Source organism: Epinephelus lanceolatus, chromosome 3 (assembly GCF_041903045.1).
Source record: "Epinephelus lanceolatus isolate andai-2023 chromosome 3, ASM4190304v1, whole genome shotgun sequence".
Taxonomy (NCBI): domain Eukaryota; kingdom Metazoa; phylum Chordata; class Actinopteri; order Perciformes; family Serranidae; genus Epinephelus; species Epinephelus lanceolatus.
Window position 1 is genome coordinate 39,918,796 of NC_135736.1, and position 17,693 is coordinate 39,936,488.

General features: G+C 40.0%; 1 protein-coding gene across 4 annotated transcripts in view; it reads left to right on the forward strand.

Moving 5' to 3' along the window:
- Positions 1–17,693, forward strand: part of rgl3a (ral guanine nucleotide dissociation stimulator-like 3a) — a 68,438-nt gene that overhangs the window by 11,454 nt on the left and 39,291 nt on the right. For 3 of the 4 annotated variants that reach the window (XM_078166361.1, XM_078166360.1, XM_078166363.1), the window contains 15 exons: positions 1,827–1,871; positions 2,056–2,225; positions 2,391–2,551; positions 2,638–2,949; positions 3,060–3,163; positions 4,155–4,239; positions 6,513–6,566; positions 8,175–8,261; positions 8,367–8,399; positions 9,085–9,206; positions 9,296–9,391; positions 10,237–10,372; positions 10,514–10,771; positions 11,421–11,535; positions 13,566–16,098. In XM_078166361.1, coding sequence (XP_078022487.1) covers positions 1,827–1,871; positions 2,056–2,225; positions 2,391–2,551; positions 2,638–2,949; positions 3,060–3,163; positions 4,155–4,239; positions 6,513–6,566; positions 8,175–8,261; positions 8,367–8,399; positions 9,085–9,206; positions 9,296–9,391; positions 10,237–10,372; positions 10,514–10,771; positions 11,421–11,535; positions 13,566–13,720 — 1,933 coding nt within the window. In that variant the 3' untranslated portion in view covers positions 13,721–16,098. Of the gene's footprint in view, positions 1–1,826; positions 1,872–2,055; positions 2,226–2,390; positions 2,552–2,637; positions 2,950–3,059; positions 3,164–4,154; positions 4,240–6,512; positions 6,567–8,174; positions 8,262–8,366; positions 8,400–9,084; positions 9,207–9,295; positions 9,392–10,236; positions 10,373–10,513; positions 10,772–11,420; positions 11,536–13,565; positions 16,099–17,693 lie in introns of those variants that run through there. The other variant, XM_078166362.1, reaches the window with a different exon arrangement.

Genomic DNA, 17,693 nt, shown 5'->3' on the forward strand with positions numbered 1-17,693 from the left:
CCGTCACTACAGCTACATCCATTATTTTTCTGCCTCTTTGACCGCCTCATACTCACGTTTTGCAGTCACAGTTCCACGTCATTGTGGGTCCAAACAGAGAAATCTCTGGTCTAAATTTTCACCATCTCCGTAGTATTTCCTGCAACCAAGCAACCAACTAGAGAGTAGACAACCTGCTTCCTGTTTATATCGATGTGCGCATGCCCAGTATGTGTGATTAGTCATGTGATCTGCATTTTTGTGTACGGAGATGGTTTTCATTTTAAAACGAAAATGTATTAGTGTGGTTGGGGCCTTAATCTGTTTCCAGACTTTGTGCTAAGCTAACCTAACTGTCTGCAGGCTGTAGCTTCATATTAGAGAAATGTGAGTGGTGGTATCAATCCTCTCAGCCAGCGTTTGGCAAAAAAGCCCTCAAATGTCAAAGTATTATTTTAAAGATAGTTGACATTAATAGTACCCACATTATGTGCTTTGAGAAATATATTTCAAAGTTCAAATCACATAAAACTCAGTCGTTGCATTCCAACTGTAATATTATTTTTGTTACTTAGAGTATCTGCTATTTTTAGAAAGGTCATCACTGTATGCAGACGGTGTCGAACGTAGCCAGGTTTTACAACATGCCAGATGCACACATCAAATTTTCAAACATGACAGCTATTTTAAACCCTCTTCACGTCAAGTCAGCTATTCACGAGTCAAACCTCTGTTGACGTTTGGTGAGTTTTTAATGACAGGTCTTATCGTCATGAACAAAACAATGCAGTCAGGATTTTTGTTCCATTCCAGTGTGGTCATGACTACACCCTCCACACCCAGCAGAGGTGCTGCTTCACCTGACTGAAGCTCTGTGACCTGAAACACTGAGATTTAATTTGACTGAGTGAGGAGTGTAACTAATAAATGTCATGGTTAGACACAGGAAGCCTCTTTGGTTTTTAATGCTGCACTAGAGGTAGTTTGTAGGAGTGAGTAGAAGTTTCTCAAAGTTTTTTGTCCATAATCTGCTTTAAGACTCAAACAGTTGCAGATCTAGTTCATAGAGATTGCCTGCTCTTTTGTCTCTCTCACCTTTAGAGCTCACCTTTACTGCAAATGGCTGCCTGTTTGAAACTGGTCATTAGCGCTGTTCAGCTGATATATTATTTGTCAAACAGTCGCCCTCATATCTGTGGTGCTGGTGGCAACCAGTTTCCTGTGAGCTTTATTTGAGGTCAGCCTCAGGTCGACCTGGGATGTGTGTTTTCCCTCCTGTTCCTTGTGGGATTTTTTTACAGGATGTAAGACGTGGTTACCTTGTAAACCACCTGCCCTGATACTTAATAGGTGCTGTATAAATTACAACTTATGTATCTTATTTTGTGATCAAACACAACTTTTACAATGTTAAAACTCTGACGGCTTGGGAAGAACGCAGTAAATTGCACCTGTTGCAGAAACTTTAATGACCGACAAAGGTTTCAGAGTCAGTGTGTAAATGTAAGTGACATAATGTGAGATTATACTTTATTTTAAACAAGCCACAGATCTTGGATAAAAACTACAGACTTGGTGTGCAAAGGCTTTACCTTTCCTTCAATTGATCTCTGAGGAAGGCGTCAGTCTGTTTACACTCATCGCTCTGTGAGGCCACAATGTCCCTGCAGGGATTCAGAGTGTTGCAGGACATTTCCACAGGATGGACAGTTACAGAGGATCAACCCTTGAACATTTGTTGTTGACAGGATGTTTTCTGTCACGACTTGGCCACCATATCGTCCCTTCATGTGATGATTATCTTTGAAACGTTCTCAACTGATAATTGTGTTTAACTTTTTCCACAGAGATGACTCAATCGCCAACCTGGATAAAACCGTCTGCCCACGCAGGTGAGTGTGCTCACTCCTCCAATTGCAAAAATCAGTTTGGATTCACCATCAGTCCAGTTTAGTTTTGATAATATGACGTTATGGTGTGAAATCACACACTTAAATCTCAATCAAGAGTGAACCTGAACAAGTAAAAACTGACACTATATTTAAAATGTATTAATGTCCCCGATCATCCCCGCAGCACCTTACCCCCGGTGATCCGGCTGTGGCTGGAGGAATACAGTGAAGACTTCCATGAGCCTCCTCAGTACCAGGCCCTCCGCTTGTTGTGTGTCCATCTGCGGCATCGCCTTTGCTTCAGACGCTTGGCTCAGACTGCTGAGACCCTCCTCAAGAAGCTCCAGGAACAAGGTACATAATTTAGCACGAAAGTAACTGAACTATGATCGTCTGCTGTAGCATCATGTTGACCCTGACTGAGCTGTGGTTCACTTACAGGCAGTGAACTAGAGTTTTAGATATTATAAAATCCTTTTTGCCTCCTGTTTTGTTCTTATGATTTGTTGTGTTTGACAGATTGCAGCCAGGCTGCATCAGAGCACAGCAGTGAATCATTGCAGCAGGAGCACAAAGATCAGGTGGATGGAAGAGACGTGTCCACAAAGGAGGAAGACACAAACAACTTCATGGACTTCCCTGAGAGAGAAGTTGCGGAGCAGCTGACCCGACTGGACGCTGTAGGTCTCATCAACAAACATGTCAAAGCTCATTTCTGTGTTAATGTGTCACTGATTCACACTGTGTCTCCCTCTGTCTGCCTCAGGAGCTGTTTGTCAAAGTGGAGCCCTTCCACTGCCTGGGCTGCATCTGGTCCCAGCGTGACAAGAAGGAAAACAGACACCTGGCGCCATCCGTCCGTGCCACCATCTCCCAGTTCAACGCTGTCACCAACCGTGTCATCACCTCACTCCTCTGCCCGTTCTCTCCCAGCCCTTCCACTTCCTCTCCCATCTCATCACCCAACTCCCCATCTACCTTCCTGTACCCTTCCACTGCCCCGAGCTCACCTCGCTGCACGCACGCCAGCCCTGCACACAGGGCACGCATCATCGAGAGGTGGATCGCTATTGCTCAGGTCAGGGTTGATGAAGATTTTGAATTTTGTTTATCATCAAGGGACATAAATGTACATACCTTTGTCAAAACCTCATAACAAAACAGCATTTTCTTGTCTTTACTCTGCAGGAGTGCAGACAGTTGAAAAACTTCTCCTCTCTGAGGGCGATTCTATCGGCACTGCAGTCCAACGCTGTGTATCGCCTCAAGAAGACCTGGGCTGCTGTCAGCAGGTCAGCAAACCGTTACAAGACACTACACTGTTGTTTTACTCATAACTTATAAAATGGAGTTCTATGGAACAAAGTATTGACTTTAAGGACACAAAATGTTAACAAGGTTCACACAAGGTCCTTGAAGTACTTGAATTTTGATTGAAAAAACAAAACAAGTACTTGAATACCTTGAAAATAGCCCCCCTTTTAGTAGGGTGCTTAAAAAAAATCCTTGAATTTCAAATGAACCACATTAATACTAACTTACACTTTGACCAAAGTTTTGCTTTCTAAGTCATTATAATCAAAATGGCTCAGCTTTTTCATTTTTAAATTCTGACGTGTCACCATCTCGACTCGGGAGTTTGCTCTCCCTTCCCTTTTTTTTCGCTTTTGTGACATCCTGCCTGACATCATAGTCTATTTTTGCTTCGCTCCGTTCTTGAGACCTCAGCAAAACCAGTAGGCCTATGTTGGCTTAGCAAAATTTTACATGACTTACAGGTTTTGTTTTCGTTTCATAGCTCCACCAAGAACTGAAATTAAAACTTAAAGTCCAGCTGGCATGGGTTTATTTAAACAATGATTTATCCTTTCTTCATAATGTTCAGTCCTTTTTATAACAAATTGACTATTCTTTCTGAAATAAGGCAAGTGTGGGGGTCTTTCCCTCTCGTCTTGCACCATGTGCAGACCATCAGTCTCATGCCATTCAAATGTATTGTTGAGGATTTTATATAGTTATTGCTAAAATACTGTGATAACTAACCCATATAAATGGAAAAAAAATAGTGCTTGAAAGTCCTTGAATTCATTTTGTAACGTTGTAACGTATGTATGAGCCCTGTGTGTAGTTCTGCAGCAGGTGAAGGTTGGGTGAGAATGAATGAAGATAGAAAATCAGTTCCACAGTGGATTTACCTGAATCATTTTTCCTTTTTGAGCATGCAGCCTGGTTGAGGCTGCAGAAAAAACACTGTCTTAACAGTTTTAATTTGCGTGTTTTCAGGGAAAGCATGGCCTCCTTTAACCACTTGTGTGAGACTTTCCCCGATGAGAACTGTGTGCTGACCAGCAGAGAGATCCTGATGGAGGTAACTACATGTGTTCTTGACAAACCATGTAAAATAGAATGAGAGAGAATCAAAGTAGCAGGACGGTCAGAGCAGCCGCCATTTTGTAAGTGTATCATTGCCATTGCAACTGTTGTAGTGATCTAACTTTCTTATAAACAAACCAACTTGCGACAAGTCTCAGTTACAGAGGTGAGGTTTTGCAGGAAAAATAAAATTAGCAATGGAGTAGAACATTTTCAAATAGGCAATCTGTTACCTTTTAAAACATTACCCTATTTACCTGTTGTTTTTTTGGTTGCCATTAATTACATGTTTGTTGAAGGGTGATGTAACGTTACTGTAGCTCCCTCCAAAGAACAAGCAACAGCTGCTGCTCAGCCGACAGCTGAGACGCAGAGAGAGACCACAGGGATAAACAGCATGTAGTGCCAGCATATTTTCACATACAACACTGTGAATTAAGGGTTTATTTAGACCAAACCAGAGCTGGTGGTTGTTGGAAAGCTCGACTAACTAACTAGACAACTAACTAAGACAGTTTTGGTGAGTCTTATATTGCTTCTGTTGAACTTGAATGAAGCGTGTTATATGAGTTACCAAGGCAGTTGAGCTAAAGCTGGTCTTAGTTCGATGAAAGACAGAAACTTGAATTGATGTATGGTTGTATTTTTCTGTTTAATAAGGAAATTAGGTAAGGGCATAGGCCAAAATGGAGATCTCAAATAAGTGCGTGACACACTTTACGACCCCACTGACGTGTGTTGCCACCAACACAACTAACAACAATCGCCATTTTCTTTTGCATCAGTCAAATAACTGTGCCAAACAGATCAATGACCTTGTCATTCATTCTATTTCTATGATATAAACTACATGGGAAACAATGGGCTCTGATGGCTCTGCCTGATTAATGAGGAAAAGATCCATGAACTTTTAAGTGTGCCAGCTCTTTCCAGAGGCGTGATGGGCGGTGGCTGTTTTCCTGATTGAACTGGGTTAAATTTCACTGGTGTGTTTACCCTGAGTACAAAATACAAACTATCAAATACACAGCAGTAAGAAAATAACACGTAGCCTGTGTAGCTTGTACTATGAGGCCTGGTTTTCCTGTTTTACAGGGCTCTTAGGGCTCTCTTGATCAACAGAAAAATAATTGGCAACTATTTTGACAAATGAATTCAGCATTTTGGTCGTTTAATCAATGAAAAATCGTCAACCATTCTCTGATTGCAGCTTTGCCAAAGGGAGCATTTGCTTCTTTTCTGTTTTATATCTTTTTGGAAATGGCTTTCTTTGGGTTTTAGAGTGTTGATGAGACAAAACAAGATGTTTGAAGTAGATTTTTGAGACTGACATAGTAATGATAATTTCGATTTAAGTGTCCAGATATCCCATGGAGGCAAGTTACCCTAATAATGATAGTTCGTAAAACGTCATATCGGCGCTGATTAATCGGCCAAACTGTTAAATTGATAGACTTCTACTTTTAAGATGTCACCCTGGACATTTTTCATTATTTTCAGGTATTATATTGTGTTGAAATTCACCGATTAATCGAAGAATGAATAATAATAACAGTAAGTGTTAGTTGCAGTCAAAGTGTGTTGAATGAATGCCTTTATTGTCATTGCATGTTCACATACAACAAAATACAACACACACTCACATACCCACACATTAAAATAGGCTAAAACATGATGATAAATAAGCTGCCATGAAAAGGACAAGATAAAGTGCATATGCAGTTATTGTACATCTGCACATGGTAGTACAATTTAAAATTGTTGAGGTGGTGGAGGATGGATGGGGATTTGGGGGATTGTAATAAGGTATTGTGAAAGGTGTCAAACACACATGTGAACCTGTGAATCCACTTACTGAACGTATTGTCTACAAATGGCCTCTAATCGTTGGTTAATTAGTAAACTGAGCGTTGAGTCTCCAGTTCACCTGCCGCTCTGTGTCCTTTGTTCCCTGTGAAATACAATCGGTATCATTGTGTATTTAGTCACGTTATCAGCAGCCCAGCGTCTATAGAATAATGAAAAAGTCGTCGTTTGCAGCCAACACAAATAAAACACAAATGAAAGTGGCTATTTGGGCATGAACTAATGCTAACTAGAGACACCCTCCCACATCCAACAACAGCCTGTCAACAGGCGTTCAACCCTGAAGAGAACGATTATATAACGAATCTGCTCTGTTGTCATCTCACACCCAGCACCCTCACAGCAACACCCTGAGTTTAAGTCGCTGTGTGTGTTAACAAACATGTTGTCTGTGCTCTGTAGGACGGGACTCCCCCAGATGGCAGCGCCACCCCTGGCTCAGTGTCCAAACACATTGTAAGAAAACAGTCATCACTTTGTTTGGAAATAACCCAACAGTCAGGTTTGACCACCAAAATAGCGCAAATGTGTCAGCGATGCTTCCAGCAACTTAAAATAAAAGGCAGAGGTCTGTTTTTATCTGCCCGGATCATCAGCTCTACTTCCTTAGAAGTCACAAGTTCTCAATCTGATATAATTTGTTCGAATAGACGCCAGATTTCCAGTTTCCTCTTCTTCTATCTCTTAATTTGATGGAAAAAGTTTCCACAGTTACAGCTGTAATGACTGATAGCTTTCCCCCTTACGTAGGTTAGGGGTGTAAAAGCTGACGTGTGTGCAGTTTCTCACAGTTTACCAGTTTACTCAGTCGAGGCAGGGCTGCGTGTAACATGTTTTATACCCCCATATTCACTCTGTTTAAATAGTGGTCTGTGTACATTTCTACCTCGGTTACAGCTGATTGTTTTATTTTAGTTTACATGAGACACAGTGACCTCTGTATTTTGTCCTCTTGTGTTCAAAATTCTTACTCCGTTCTTAATTTAAAATAATTTTGTAGCAAAGCAACATTTAGAAATTGAATGACATATTTTCAGCCTTTTGCAAATATCACCCATTCTTGAGAATTGGGACAAATAGTGTCCTACCAAGAAAAAATCCCCTCAAAATTATAAGATATCAACACACTAATTCAATTTCTGGGGTGAAACAGGGTTTATATATATGAAATAAATATGATTCTTAAGATATTTTGATCTGCTTTCATTTTTATAACTTCCAAACTTGAGTTGTGCCAGAAAACACCCTCATCCCAGACAAAAATTCACAACTGGAAACAATTACAAAATGTGTTTGAAGCCTTAAAAATCTAGAACTAACAGTACATACTGATAACATCGGTGTAAAAATGTACTGTTACAATCATCTTTGTTATAAAATATATTCTTTATGAAAGTGTTGCCCCTTATAAGATGTGTCCCAAATTTTTGTCAACTCTGTCAGATCTCTAAAAAAAACATAATTTAACCAGGCATTAAAGTGTTGAGCTATATCCTAAGGACTCCTGTCTCACTTCTTGGTTTCCAAAAAGGTGGAAATGCTGCTCAAGTGCTGTTAAGCTTTCTATTTATTGATAAATTCATTAAATAATATTGCTGTCTGGTGTGTCTAAACCATAACATGTCAACTCTGTAGGCCCCCTAAATCAAAACTAAATAAGAATTATGATTCAAAAACTAGTATTTGATTAGCATTAAGAGAACTCTTAAAAAAATAAACAAAATAAAATGGCTGCTCACTACAACATAACTTTATGTCAGCTCTATATAACATGATCTCCGTCAGATCTTAACTCTGACATCCATCATGCATGCTGTTTAAGGTAATAAATCACTGGGAGGTCGGCCCATTACAAGATTAAATAGTTAAGACTTCAGTTTTTTAGAATATATTTTCCCAGCCTAACTGAACAGTAAAAATAGAAACAAAATAAGGTTTTGTCCCAGTTCTTAAGAATGCCTGACATATTTAATTAGATATTTGCAAGAAATTAGTATTAATTTAATTCTCTGATGTCACAGTGATCACCAAAATGTAAAACTGTCACTTGATTTGTGTCCTCAGAGCTTCAGCAGTGGCGTTGTGCCGTACCTCGGCACTTACCTGACCGTCCTCACCATGTTGGACACGGCACTGACTGACACTGTGGAGGTGAGAACACATCAAACCCATCTGCTGTTTTAGTTTGCTCTGTTTATGGTATTTTTTAAAAGGTGCCATATTTGTAACACTAGCTGTTGTTTCTTTTTTTCACAGGGTGGACTCATCAACTTTGAGAAGCGCAGACGAGTAGGTGTCGCCACCTGGTGGTGTTTTACATGAATGACTGATTGTTCCCTGTTTTACAACCATGATTCCAAAAAAAGCTGGGATGCTGTGTAAAATATGAATAAAAACAGAATGCAACGATGTGCAAATCCTTTTCAGCATACAGTGGAGGAAAAAAGTATTCAACTAGTCAGATATCTTTTTTCTAAACATATTTCCAGTGCAGCATTCTTATGAAATATAGACCAGACATTGGCTCAAAACGACACTGATCAGGAAATCTTAGCATTTTAATCCGTGAAAATTACGTACGTGCAATATATAGAGGCCTTTGTTTGCAATGCCAGCTTCAAGACATTTCCTGTTTAAGGAAACTTATTTCTCAAAGTGTAAGGATGGGATTGTGGCCCATTCTTCGGCACAGACTGTCTTTAGATAGGATTTTCGGGAGGCCAGCTTGTGAATCTTGAGAAAAAATGTCACTTTCAAAACTTCAACAATTAGTGTTCTCGGTTCCCACATGCTTACTGAGTGTTGTTTAAAAGAAAAGGTGATATCACACAGTGGTAAACATGCAGCTGTCCCAACCTCTTTTGGAACGAGTTGCAGGCATTAAACTCAGAATTAGTGTATAGTTCATGCTCTACCATATTCTTTTCTGTTCTATAATTTAATCTGCATTTCTTTTTATTTCTTCCTCTTGTAGGAGTTTGAGATTCTCTCTCAGATTCGGCAGCTTCAGGCTTCCTGCTCCCACTACAGCCTCCCAGTAAACCCTCATATCACCACCTGGCTGCAGGCACACACACTGCTCACAGACCAGGAGAGGTGAGACACACACTAACACCATTTCAACACATATCAGGTTGACTGGAAGCCTTTTGCATAACTTCTTAATTTTACTTTCTCTCCTGAAGCTATGAGCTGTCTCGTGAGCTGGAGCCTCCAGTTGACCCCTGTCCCAGTTCTCCCAACTCATGGAGCAGTCGTCTGCTCACCAAGAAACTTGCCTCGTAAGTCTGGAAAACCACCTCTGGCCTCTAACATATAACCGCAGCTGCCCTCGAATGACATCGACTGCTGTGATATAAAACCTCAGCCCGATGTGTGTAGGATGTGTCTGAACCAGAAGACTTAAGATTTGTTGTGTTAATGGTAGAAACAATTGTTGATATTTTTATTTTTCCCTCTTAACAGTTTTATTTATTGAAATTTTCGGGGCATGTATAAATCAGTTTCAATGCCCATAATGGACAGATAAATATAAATAGGTAAATAACTACCTCTGTACATATGGAGTGATAAAGTGATAGTAATAGTGATCATAAAAGTAGATAACTGTAAGTAAAAAGACTTCATAAAAAAATGAATAAATAAAAATAAAATTAAATAAAAATAAAATAATAAGTAAAACATTATTTAATTAAGAAATAAAAATTAGAAAAATGAAGATAATGAAATTAGATGGTAATAAGGATGCAAAAAAATCCCAGTAAAAATATATTAATAGAAAAATAAAAATAAAGATAAATAAAAGAGAGGTAATGTCAGTGATGCAAAAAAAATAAGTAAAAATGAATAAGTAAAACATGATCAATAAAACAAAGAGATGATTAAATGAGAGACATTAACAGTGATATAAAAATTAAAAATTAATTAATAAAAATAAAAAAATTAAAATGAGAAATAAAAATAAATAAAGACAAGTGAATAAAATATGCAAAAAAAATTATTTAATTTTAAAAAAATGAATTAATTACCAGTAATAACATACTTTATTCTTGCCGGACTTATAAAAATTGATAAAAGTTGCTTTATTGGGAAAAGGTACATAACTAAACTGTGTTTGTGTGTGCAGGTTGCGAACAGCCAGTGAAAGCTCCCTGAGGAAGACACATGCCGACCAGATCAGTGTTTCGTCTTCTGGCTCCAGCAGCTCAGAGATGGAGGAGCTCTCTGCCCCTCAGCATTCCCCCCATAGACTCAAACTCAAGGTGAGCACCGACCGCCTCAGCAGGGTCATAGTTTAAAACCAAAAAACGACCAAAGAAAGTTGCACAGGCACTTAAAGTAGGGAAAATAAAATTGGGGCGTAATATTCATATTTTCTCCTCTCCTCTCCTCTCCTCCCTCAGTCTCTCTCAGGCTCTCTCCACAATGTTGCCCAGGATTTCTCCTCCAGCTCCATTTCCTCCTCCTCTCCCAGTCTGTCCACCTCCTCCTCACAACCAGACCTGAGCTCTCCTTCTCTGATTATGAGTCCCGAGCAGTCATCGTCCAGCTGCTCTCCTCAGGCTGTGCTGCCTGTGTACAACAAACAGGTTGCTGACTCATGTATCATCAGGGTCAGCGTGGAGTCTGTCAGCAATGGAAACGTCTACAAGAGCATACTGGTGAGAGAAGTGGTTGTGTAATCGTGTGTTTCTGAGGTCGGCCAGCTTGGTTTCGGTTGACTTAACACTTTCTTCGAGAGGGAATTAGAAATAAAGACCAAAAGAAAGCAGAAGAGGAAGCTGGTGGTGTTACTTAATCATTTGTGTCAGCTTTATTACGTGGAGAGACAGCTGACAGGTTTCATCTAGACGTATTTGTGCAAGATCAAAGGTTTAGGAATTTTTCTATGGCTTTTTCAAACAAGCTGCAGACAGGAATTTATGAATAAACCTTTAAATACATTAATTAGGCTGAAACTAACAATTATTTCCATTGTAAATGTTTTTTTTTAATCAATTTATATTTTTCAGAATATAAAATAAATCAATAAATGTCTTAAAATCTAAAATAATGACTGATGTTCAGTGTAAGTAACCAGAAGTGATTCACAAGTCCTTACATTTCTGATAGATAAATGATTTAAACAATATGTTGCAGTGTTTTTACTGTATGTCAAAAGAGTCCCTGGTAATTCTGAAAATACAATCAATCTATGAAAAGCAGGACTACCTAAAAAGGCTTTCAAATGAGGGTGACTATCTATTGTTTGGGTATTCTGAATAAGAGTTTTGTTTGTAGTTTGACATCTGGCGTCTGTCTCATCTCCAGCTGACCAGTCAGGACCACACACCTCAGGTGATTCAGAGAGCTCTGGAGAAACACAACATGGAGGACATCAGCTGCCACAACTTTAACCTCTGCCAGATGCTCAACAATGGAAAAGGTGAATATCTTGTCCTCTGGCAGTCTAATGTTTTTTTTAACCCTCTCCAAACAGGATGAACTCTCCACTAAGCCTCTCTTTTAGTCAGTTACTTCTGATAAAAGACAAAACACAAGCAGAACCAACATTGACATAGTATTTAAAGCTGATTATGTGCTGAAATACAAAGATGCCAGTCAAACAGCATCAGACCGAAAACTTACTAGAACTAATGGACAGGAGACATTCCTCTGTTTTCTGCTACACTAAAGAGAAAAATCGACCTAGATCAGTTTTTTGAAAACGTCTAAATGTAGTACGATATTTAATCTGGTACAGTGCTTGACCGATGTAAGTTTTTCAACGGCCGATATATAAAGCACAAAAGTGGGGATCTTAAATTAATATTTATTTGACACTATAATTGTCTGCATTGTCTCTGTTTCCTATGATGTCTGCCGTGCACTTATTTTAACTTAAAAAATGTATAAACTGAATCATTGTCTACAGCAGTGGTTCCCAACTGGTCTAGCCACGGGTCCAGATTTCCTTAGTCATTAGTTTGAGGTCCACACAGTTTAATACGCTAAGCGTCATACTTTCGTTTGGCCATGTTGTCGAGCTAGTTTGCTGTCTTTGTCAAGTAGCTGTCCGTCAGCCACTCACCCTACAGCAGGAAACAGCACTTAAGAATGAAAGCTTTGTGCTGGAAATTCACTTACTCCAAAATAAAGTGTGTTTACGTTTGAGAGTCACGTTGCAGTCCATTCAGAATGGATCCGCAACCCACTTTTGGACTGTGACCCATCACTTGGGAACCACTGATCTACAGTTTATCAAAATTAAACTTGATTTAAAAAGAAAAACAACACTCAGGGCTCACGTTCACTGTTTTGTTCTTGTAGTGCCATTGCTTTGACAATAATCTTGTATACTAGTAGGCTGTAACTTGCAGGATAGTTTTGAAAAATACAACAAGTGAATTGTGCTGCAAGCCAGTCACATTGTGGCAAATGCAAATTAAACTCCCAAGCTGGAAAACCTGCCTGTGGATTACTGTTACAGTCTTCTCTTAGGTTACGTTGCATCTAGCATTGGCACATTTCCTACTGTGTTACCGCGCCACTGATGTCTGTCCGTAGAATGGCAAATAATTGGGCGCCAGTTTTGTTCCACAGCAGCCACACTGACGATTCTGCTTCAGCATCAGCCAAAGCCATCATTATCTTAAAATGGCATTAACTGGCCTGGTTAAATGGCCGCTGGCTGACCGTTTCATCAGTCGACCTCTAGTCTTGCTCACCAGACCTTTCTCAAGAAAAGAAAGGTCTGGCTGGGCCGACTCTCACTTTAAGATTGGAGAAAAAAACTCCCCGGCTGCTTGTATTTCTTTCAACCAATGACAATCATTCTGGGCGGTGCCACAGCAACGGTGCGCTTGCAAAAATATTGCCGGGGGGAAACAGGTTTTGGTGTAACACGCCCACAAAAATATCGCCTACAGGACGCGAACCATGGCAGAAAAATGGCTACATCCCCGCAAGATCAAACACCGCAAAAGTTAGTAAAGGACGTGTTGAAAACTGCAACAGGAGGTGGTAGGGTGGGACTTCAGCGGGTGGCTCGCCCGCCCAATGAGAGGCTGATCTATGCAGCAAACTTCCGCCCACTCAGACTAGTCGACCTCTAATCTAGTAGCAGAAGAAGTTGTGGCCTCTGTGACAGATAAACAGTAAATGTCAGGAAATTCATCGTAGAGGAAGCAAAAATCAGATCCTTCATTTACAATGTCTTTAATAAGCTAATAATGCAGATCACCTGCAAGACATGAAAGAAGATAGCTCAAATTTTGTCTGTTACTATATTTACATTACCTTCAATGATGCTTCCAATTTCTCTAAATGGATTTGAAATGCCGGCATCTCTGAAAATTACCCTCCGTATCATTCTGAGAAAGATCTGTAATCACTGACTGAGATAGAGGCAGATAAAGCAGGCTAATGGAAAATAAATTGCAACACTTCATCACCTCATTCCTCTTTCTGCCTCAGAGCTCCAGATCCCCAACAAAGCAAATGTGTTTTATGCCATGTGCACCTCCTCCAACTATGACTTTGTGCTGCGTCAGCGCTGGAGGAGCCACAGGAGACATCTGGGCTCCCCTTCCAGTCCTGGAGTCCAACCTAAGAACTGCCACGCCAAGTGAAAAGCATCTGTCCGGGCTGACCGTTAGGAGTCCATGTTAAAGATGGAGGAGCTGCTCATCTGCAAACAACAGCCCAACAACACGTCTGTGGCTGTTTGTTGAGGTTGTGACTGTGCTGCAGATATGAGTGACTCTGAAATAGAGACTCTGGAGCAACTGAATTTCGACTGAAAAATAATCTTGAGGAGTTCTCATTAAGACGGGAGCAACACGACAATGTGTTTTACTTATTCTGTTTAAAGAGTGATACAAGAAGAGAAAAATGTTCAAGCACACTGAAGAGAGACTCAAAGAAGAAACTGACCAAGACATTAGGATTTTGTTTGTTCATCTTAAACATCAGCATCTGGATAACGGACCACAATTCATATGGGACCTTTTTGCTAAGATATACACTTATATTATTGTGAACAAATGCACATTACACCATGGATTATAAAGTGGACACTGCTTCAGGTTTCACTGCAGCTGAACACAAACATCAGGATCAGCTGGTCTGAGAAAACGGTCATGTGTCGTGATTCTACAGGAGACAACATGGCAGCAGAAATAAGCTGACAGACCCGGCTGCAGTTTCTTGTCTGGGACTTGTACAGCAGACGTGGGACGTGCGGCTGAATGAGTAACTGACTCTTTTAACTACGCAAACCAGAGTGACTAAGTTGGGATGCTTACTGTAAGATGATGAGTAAGCATTTCGGTCATGCTAAGGACAATGGAAGAACAACTAGACTCCCTCTGACATGGTGTTTGAAACACAGTTTGGAGAGTCAGTAATAAGTATTCAGTCGACTTCTAGTTGAGGATTTAAATGTTTTATTGTAACTTAATATAATTTTATCAACTTAAATTATTTAATGCATTTCAGTATTCAGCTTTTAGAGCAAAAGTGGCATGAGGAAGATGTGTTTGTTTTGTTTGTTTCCTCTTCAGTCTTAAATGCTAAACTGTTTTCAGACATAAGTGTACTTAAAGGAATATTTCACCCCCAAAATGATCATATGTGTGACAGTAACTCACCCTGTGTGACGCTGAAGTTGTGAAGAAAACCATGTTTTACTCACATGGCTTTACGGTGAATGGAGAATCCAAAAAAGGTCAAAGTAAATGGGTGCTGCATTTAACAGTATCAAAACATCTGTTTACAAACTCCTACGCAACTTGTGCTGTATAATCCAAGCCTCATTTATCTAGACGTTTGTTCAATACTTCCCAGACACATTCTTTTTGGTAAAATATTACTATTTAAAACTGCTCCGGCACACTATTCATAAGAGGAGGTGTTTTATATTGTAACATTTTAGCAAAAAAAAGCATGTGCAAGGGAAGAACTGAGCATTCAGCTGGATAAATGAGACTGGGATAATACTGCACGAGTTGTGTGGGTGTATGTTAATAGATGTTTTGTTGTGAAATGTGGACCCTGATTACTTTAATTCATGAAAAATATTCGCCTTTTTTGGATCCTCTGTTCACCGTGACGGCATGTGGAAAGAAAAACATTTTCAAGATGACACACAGTGAGAGATACAAATGGTCGTTTTCCAGGCGAAGTATTCCTTCAGTTCATTGGTATCTCATAAGCTCAAAAGCTGACTTTTTACGGTCTGCTGCAATTTAACAGAGACGTTGCATGTTGAGCGTGATGTGCACACACTCAGTGGTCTGACCTGGACTGTGGCATTTATGCTCAAAGAGGAGTTGAATATCTGACATAGAAATATCTCTGGTATGTTTTCCTCAGTGAAGATAAAGGCTGTAATTCAGGGCGATAAAAGAACAGTAGGCATCTACGACAAGTGGCATGTGGGGCTGTGAATGAATCTGAAGAACGGTTCCTGTAAGTGACAATGAAGTGTCTCAGTACGTGATTTTATTTTGACATGTGTAAGATCCTCTCAGTGTTGTGAAATCCTCCCCAAAACTCTTAAGGCAGCTTATAAAACTGGTTTAAAGGTGAAGTCAAATTTTAGTTCACATTCATGTTTAAAATGAACAAAAAGAAAAAACACTGAAGTGTCTCCTCAGTTTTGGGCAGGATTTTGCATCTCTGAGTGCAGCTGTAATGCTGCGGTGCTTTGTAATAGGTCAGGTAAAAGGTTGGTAACAAAGGTGTGGCAGCTGCAATACTAAATATGAAGGAGGACTTCAACTGTGTCTGTCTATATGTCCTGTCTGTCTGTATTATCAGGAGGCTTTTGTGTTGTTTCTGTCCTCCTTTAAGTTTGAAATGGAAGTGAAGTCATCAACGTTACTGTATGTCTTTGTTCTAATATTTTATTTCAATAGATTCTTTATTTTTAGAGTTTAATCTAAGCACTTTCTGTATGATTAGTATTAAGTGTCCATTAATAAAGCTAATTTCTATTTATCATATATTTTGTTTTTGTTTAGTGTATTGCTTTTGATTGAGGAATTTCTTGAGTCCAGACATGTATGATTCTTATTTGAGATTTTTATGTCAACTCTGGCTTTGTTAGTCAGCCAGTACAGACTTGAAATAACTGAGACTGCAACTGGATAAACATGAGGCTTGTAGCCAACCACCAGATGGCGCCAAACAAAAATGCTTTGACTGCTCCGTCTCGCTTTGCTCGCCCCGCTCTAAGTCAAACAACTGGTTTATCCTTCAGTCAAACATCCGGCCCTTTCAGGAGTGACCTACATTTTGGGCAATGAGTTCAGATAAAATCTCTGAGTGGAAACACTGTTGTCTCAGCAGTTAAAGACATCAGCTCGAGATGAAAATCAAAAAGAACAAACGTGACTCGTCTCGACTGAAGAGCTGCAGAAATGCTGCTAGAGGCGAGTGAGGAGAGGTGCAAGGAGGTCAGCGGGGTCGTTCTCCTGCCTTGGCACCCTGATGAAACATTTAACAATGTGAGAGGTCAGAGGTCACAGTGACAGATGTGTGCTTGTGTGGTGGCGGGAGGTCGTGACCTGTCTGGCCAGTTCTGCTGCGTGTTGTCGGAGGTCTAATTTCCATATTTTGAACACTCACGCTCATTAACACCTTCAATGTCAGGAGGAGAAGGGTCAGATTTCCAGGAGGTCAGTGCAAGGGGTGTGTGTGTGTGTGTGTGTGTGTGTGTGTGTGTGTGTATAGAGGCAGAGATGTATGCATTCTCTTTCATTACCTCTTATCTGTGTATACTTTTAAACCATATTTTTTATGTCTGCTGTAACAGTACTACTGCTTATCTTGCTTGTGTTTGCCCCTCATGCAGTATGTTGTGTTGAGTAATGGTTTGTATTATAAGGCTGTACCTGACTCAAAATTTTCGGATTTGGCTGTTGAACATGAATATTCAACTATTCTTTCCTCTTTTTCATACAGACTATCAAGCAGCACTTTGTTGAACTGCCAGATTTTTGGGGTTCAGCCTGACGTTCAGGGTGACAGCAGTGTTCGCACAATAAAGTTAACATGTCAAGTCAGTCCTTTGAGCTAATACACGTTAACTGCGCTAAAGATGGATCGGAAACATGCGCGTTTTTGCCAACAATTCTCCACTAAATTATAAATCTAAATCTAAATTCACCACCTCTAAGCAGAAGACAGAGGATAACGTTTTCTTGGAGCCTGACTGGGCACAGCATAGATTTTAATAATAACTAGATACTGGACCCCAAGATGGCGCCTAGTCAATCCAGTGGAGTTGCTCCCCTGTACAGATGTCTCTTATATGGTGGCCTATGGGGAAAATGCTTTTTGGGCCGCAGGGAATTTTTTTTCCCGATACAATACCACATGTGGCCACTGGGAAAAATTTGATGCAAGGCTGAGCTCCCTTTCTGGCAGTGTTGCCAACTTAGCGACTTTGTCGCTATATTTAGCAACTTTTCAGACCCCTCTAGCGACTCTTTTTCAAAAAAGCGACTAGCGACAAATCTAGCGACTTTTTCTGATGTTACTGAAGACTTCTGGAGACTGTTGTGAGAGCACGTATCATCCTTGTTCTTCTCAACGGGC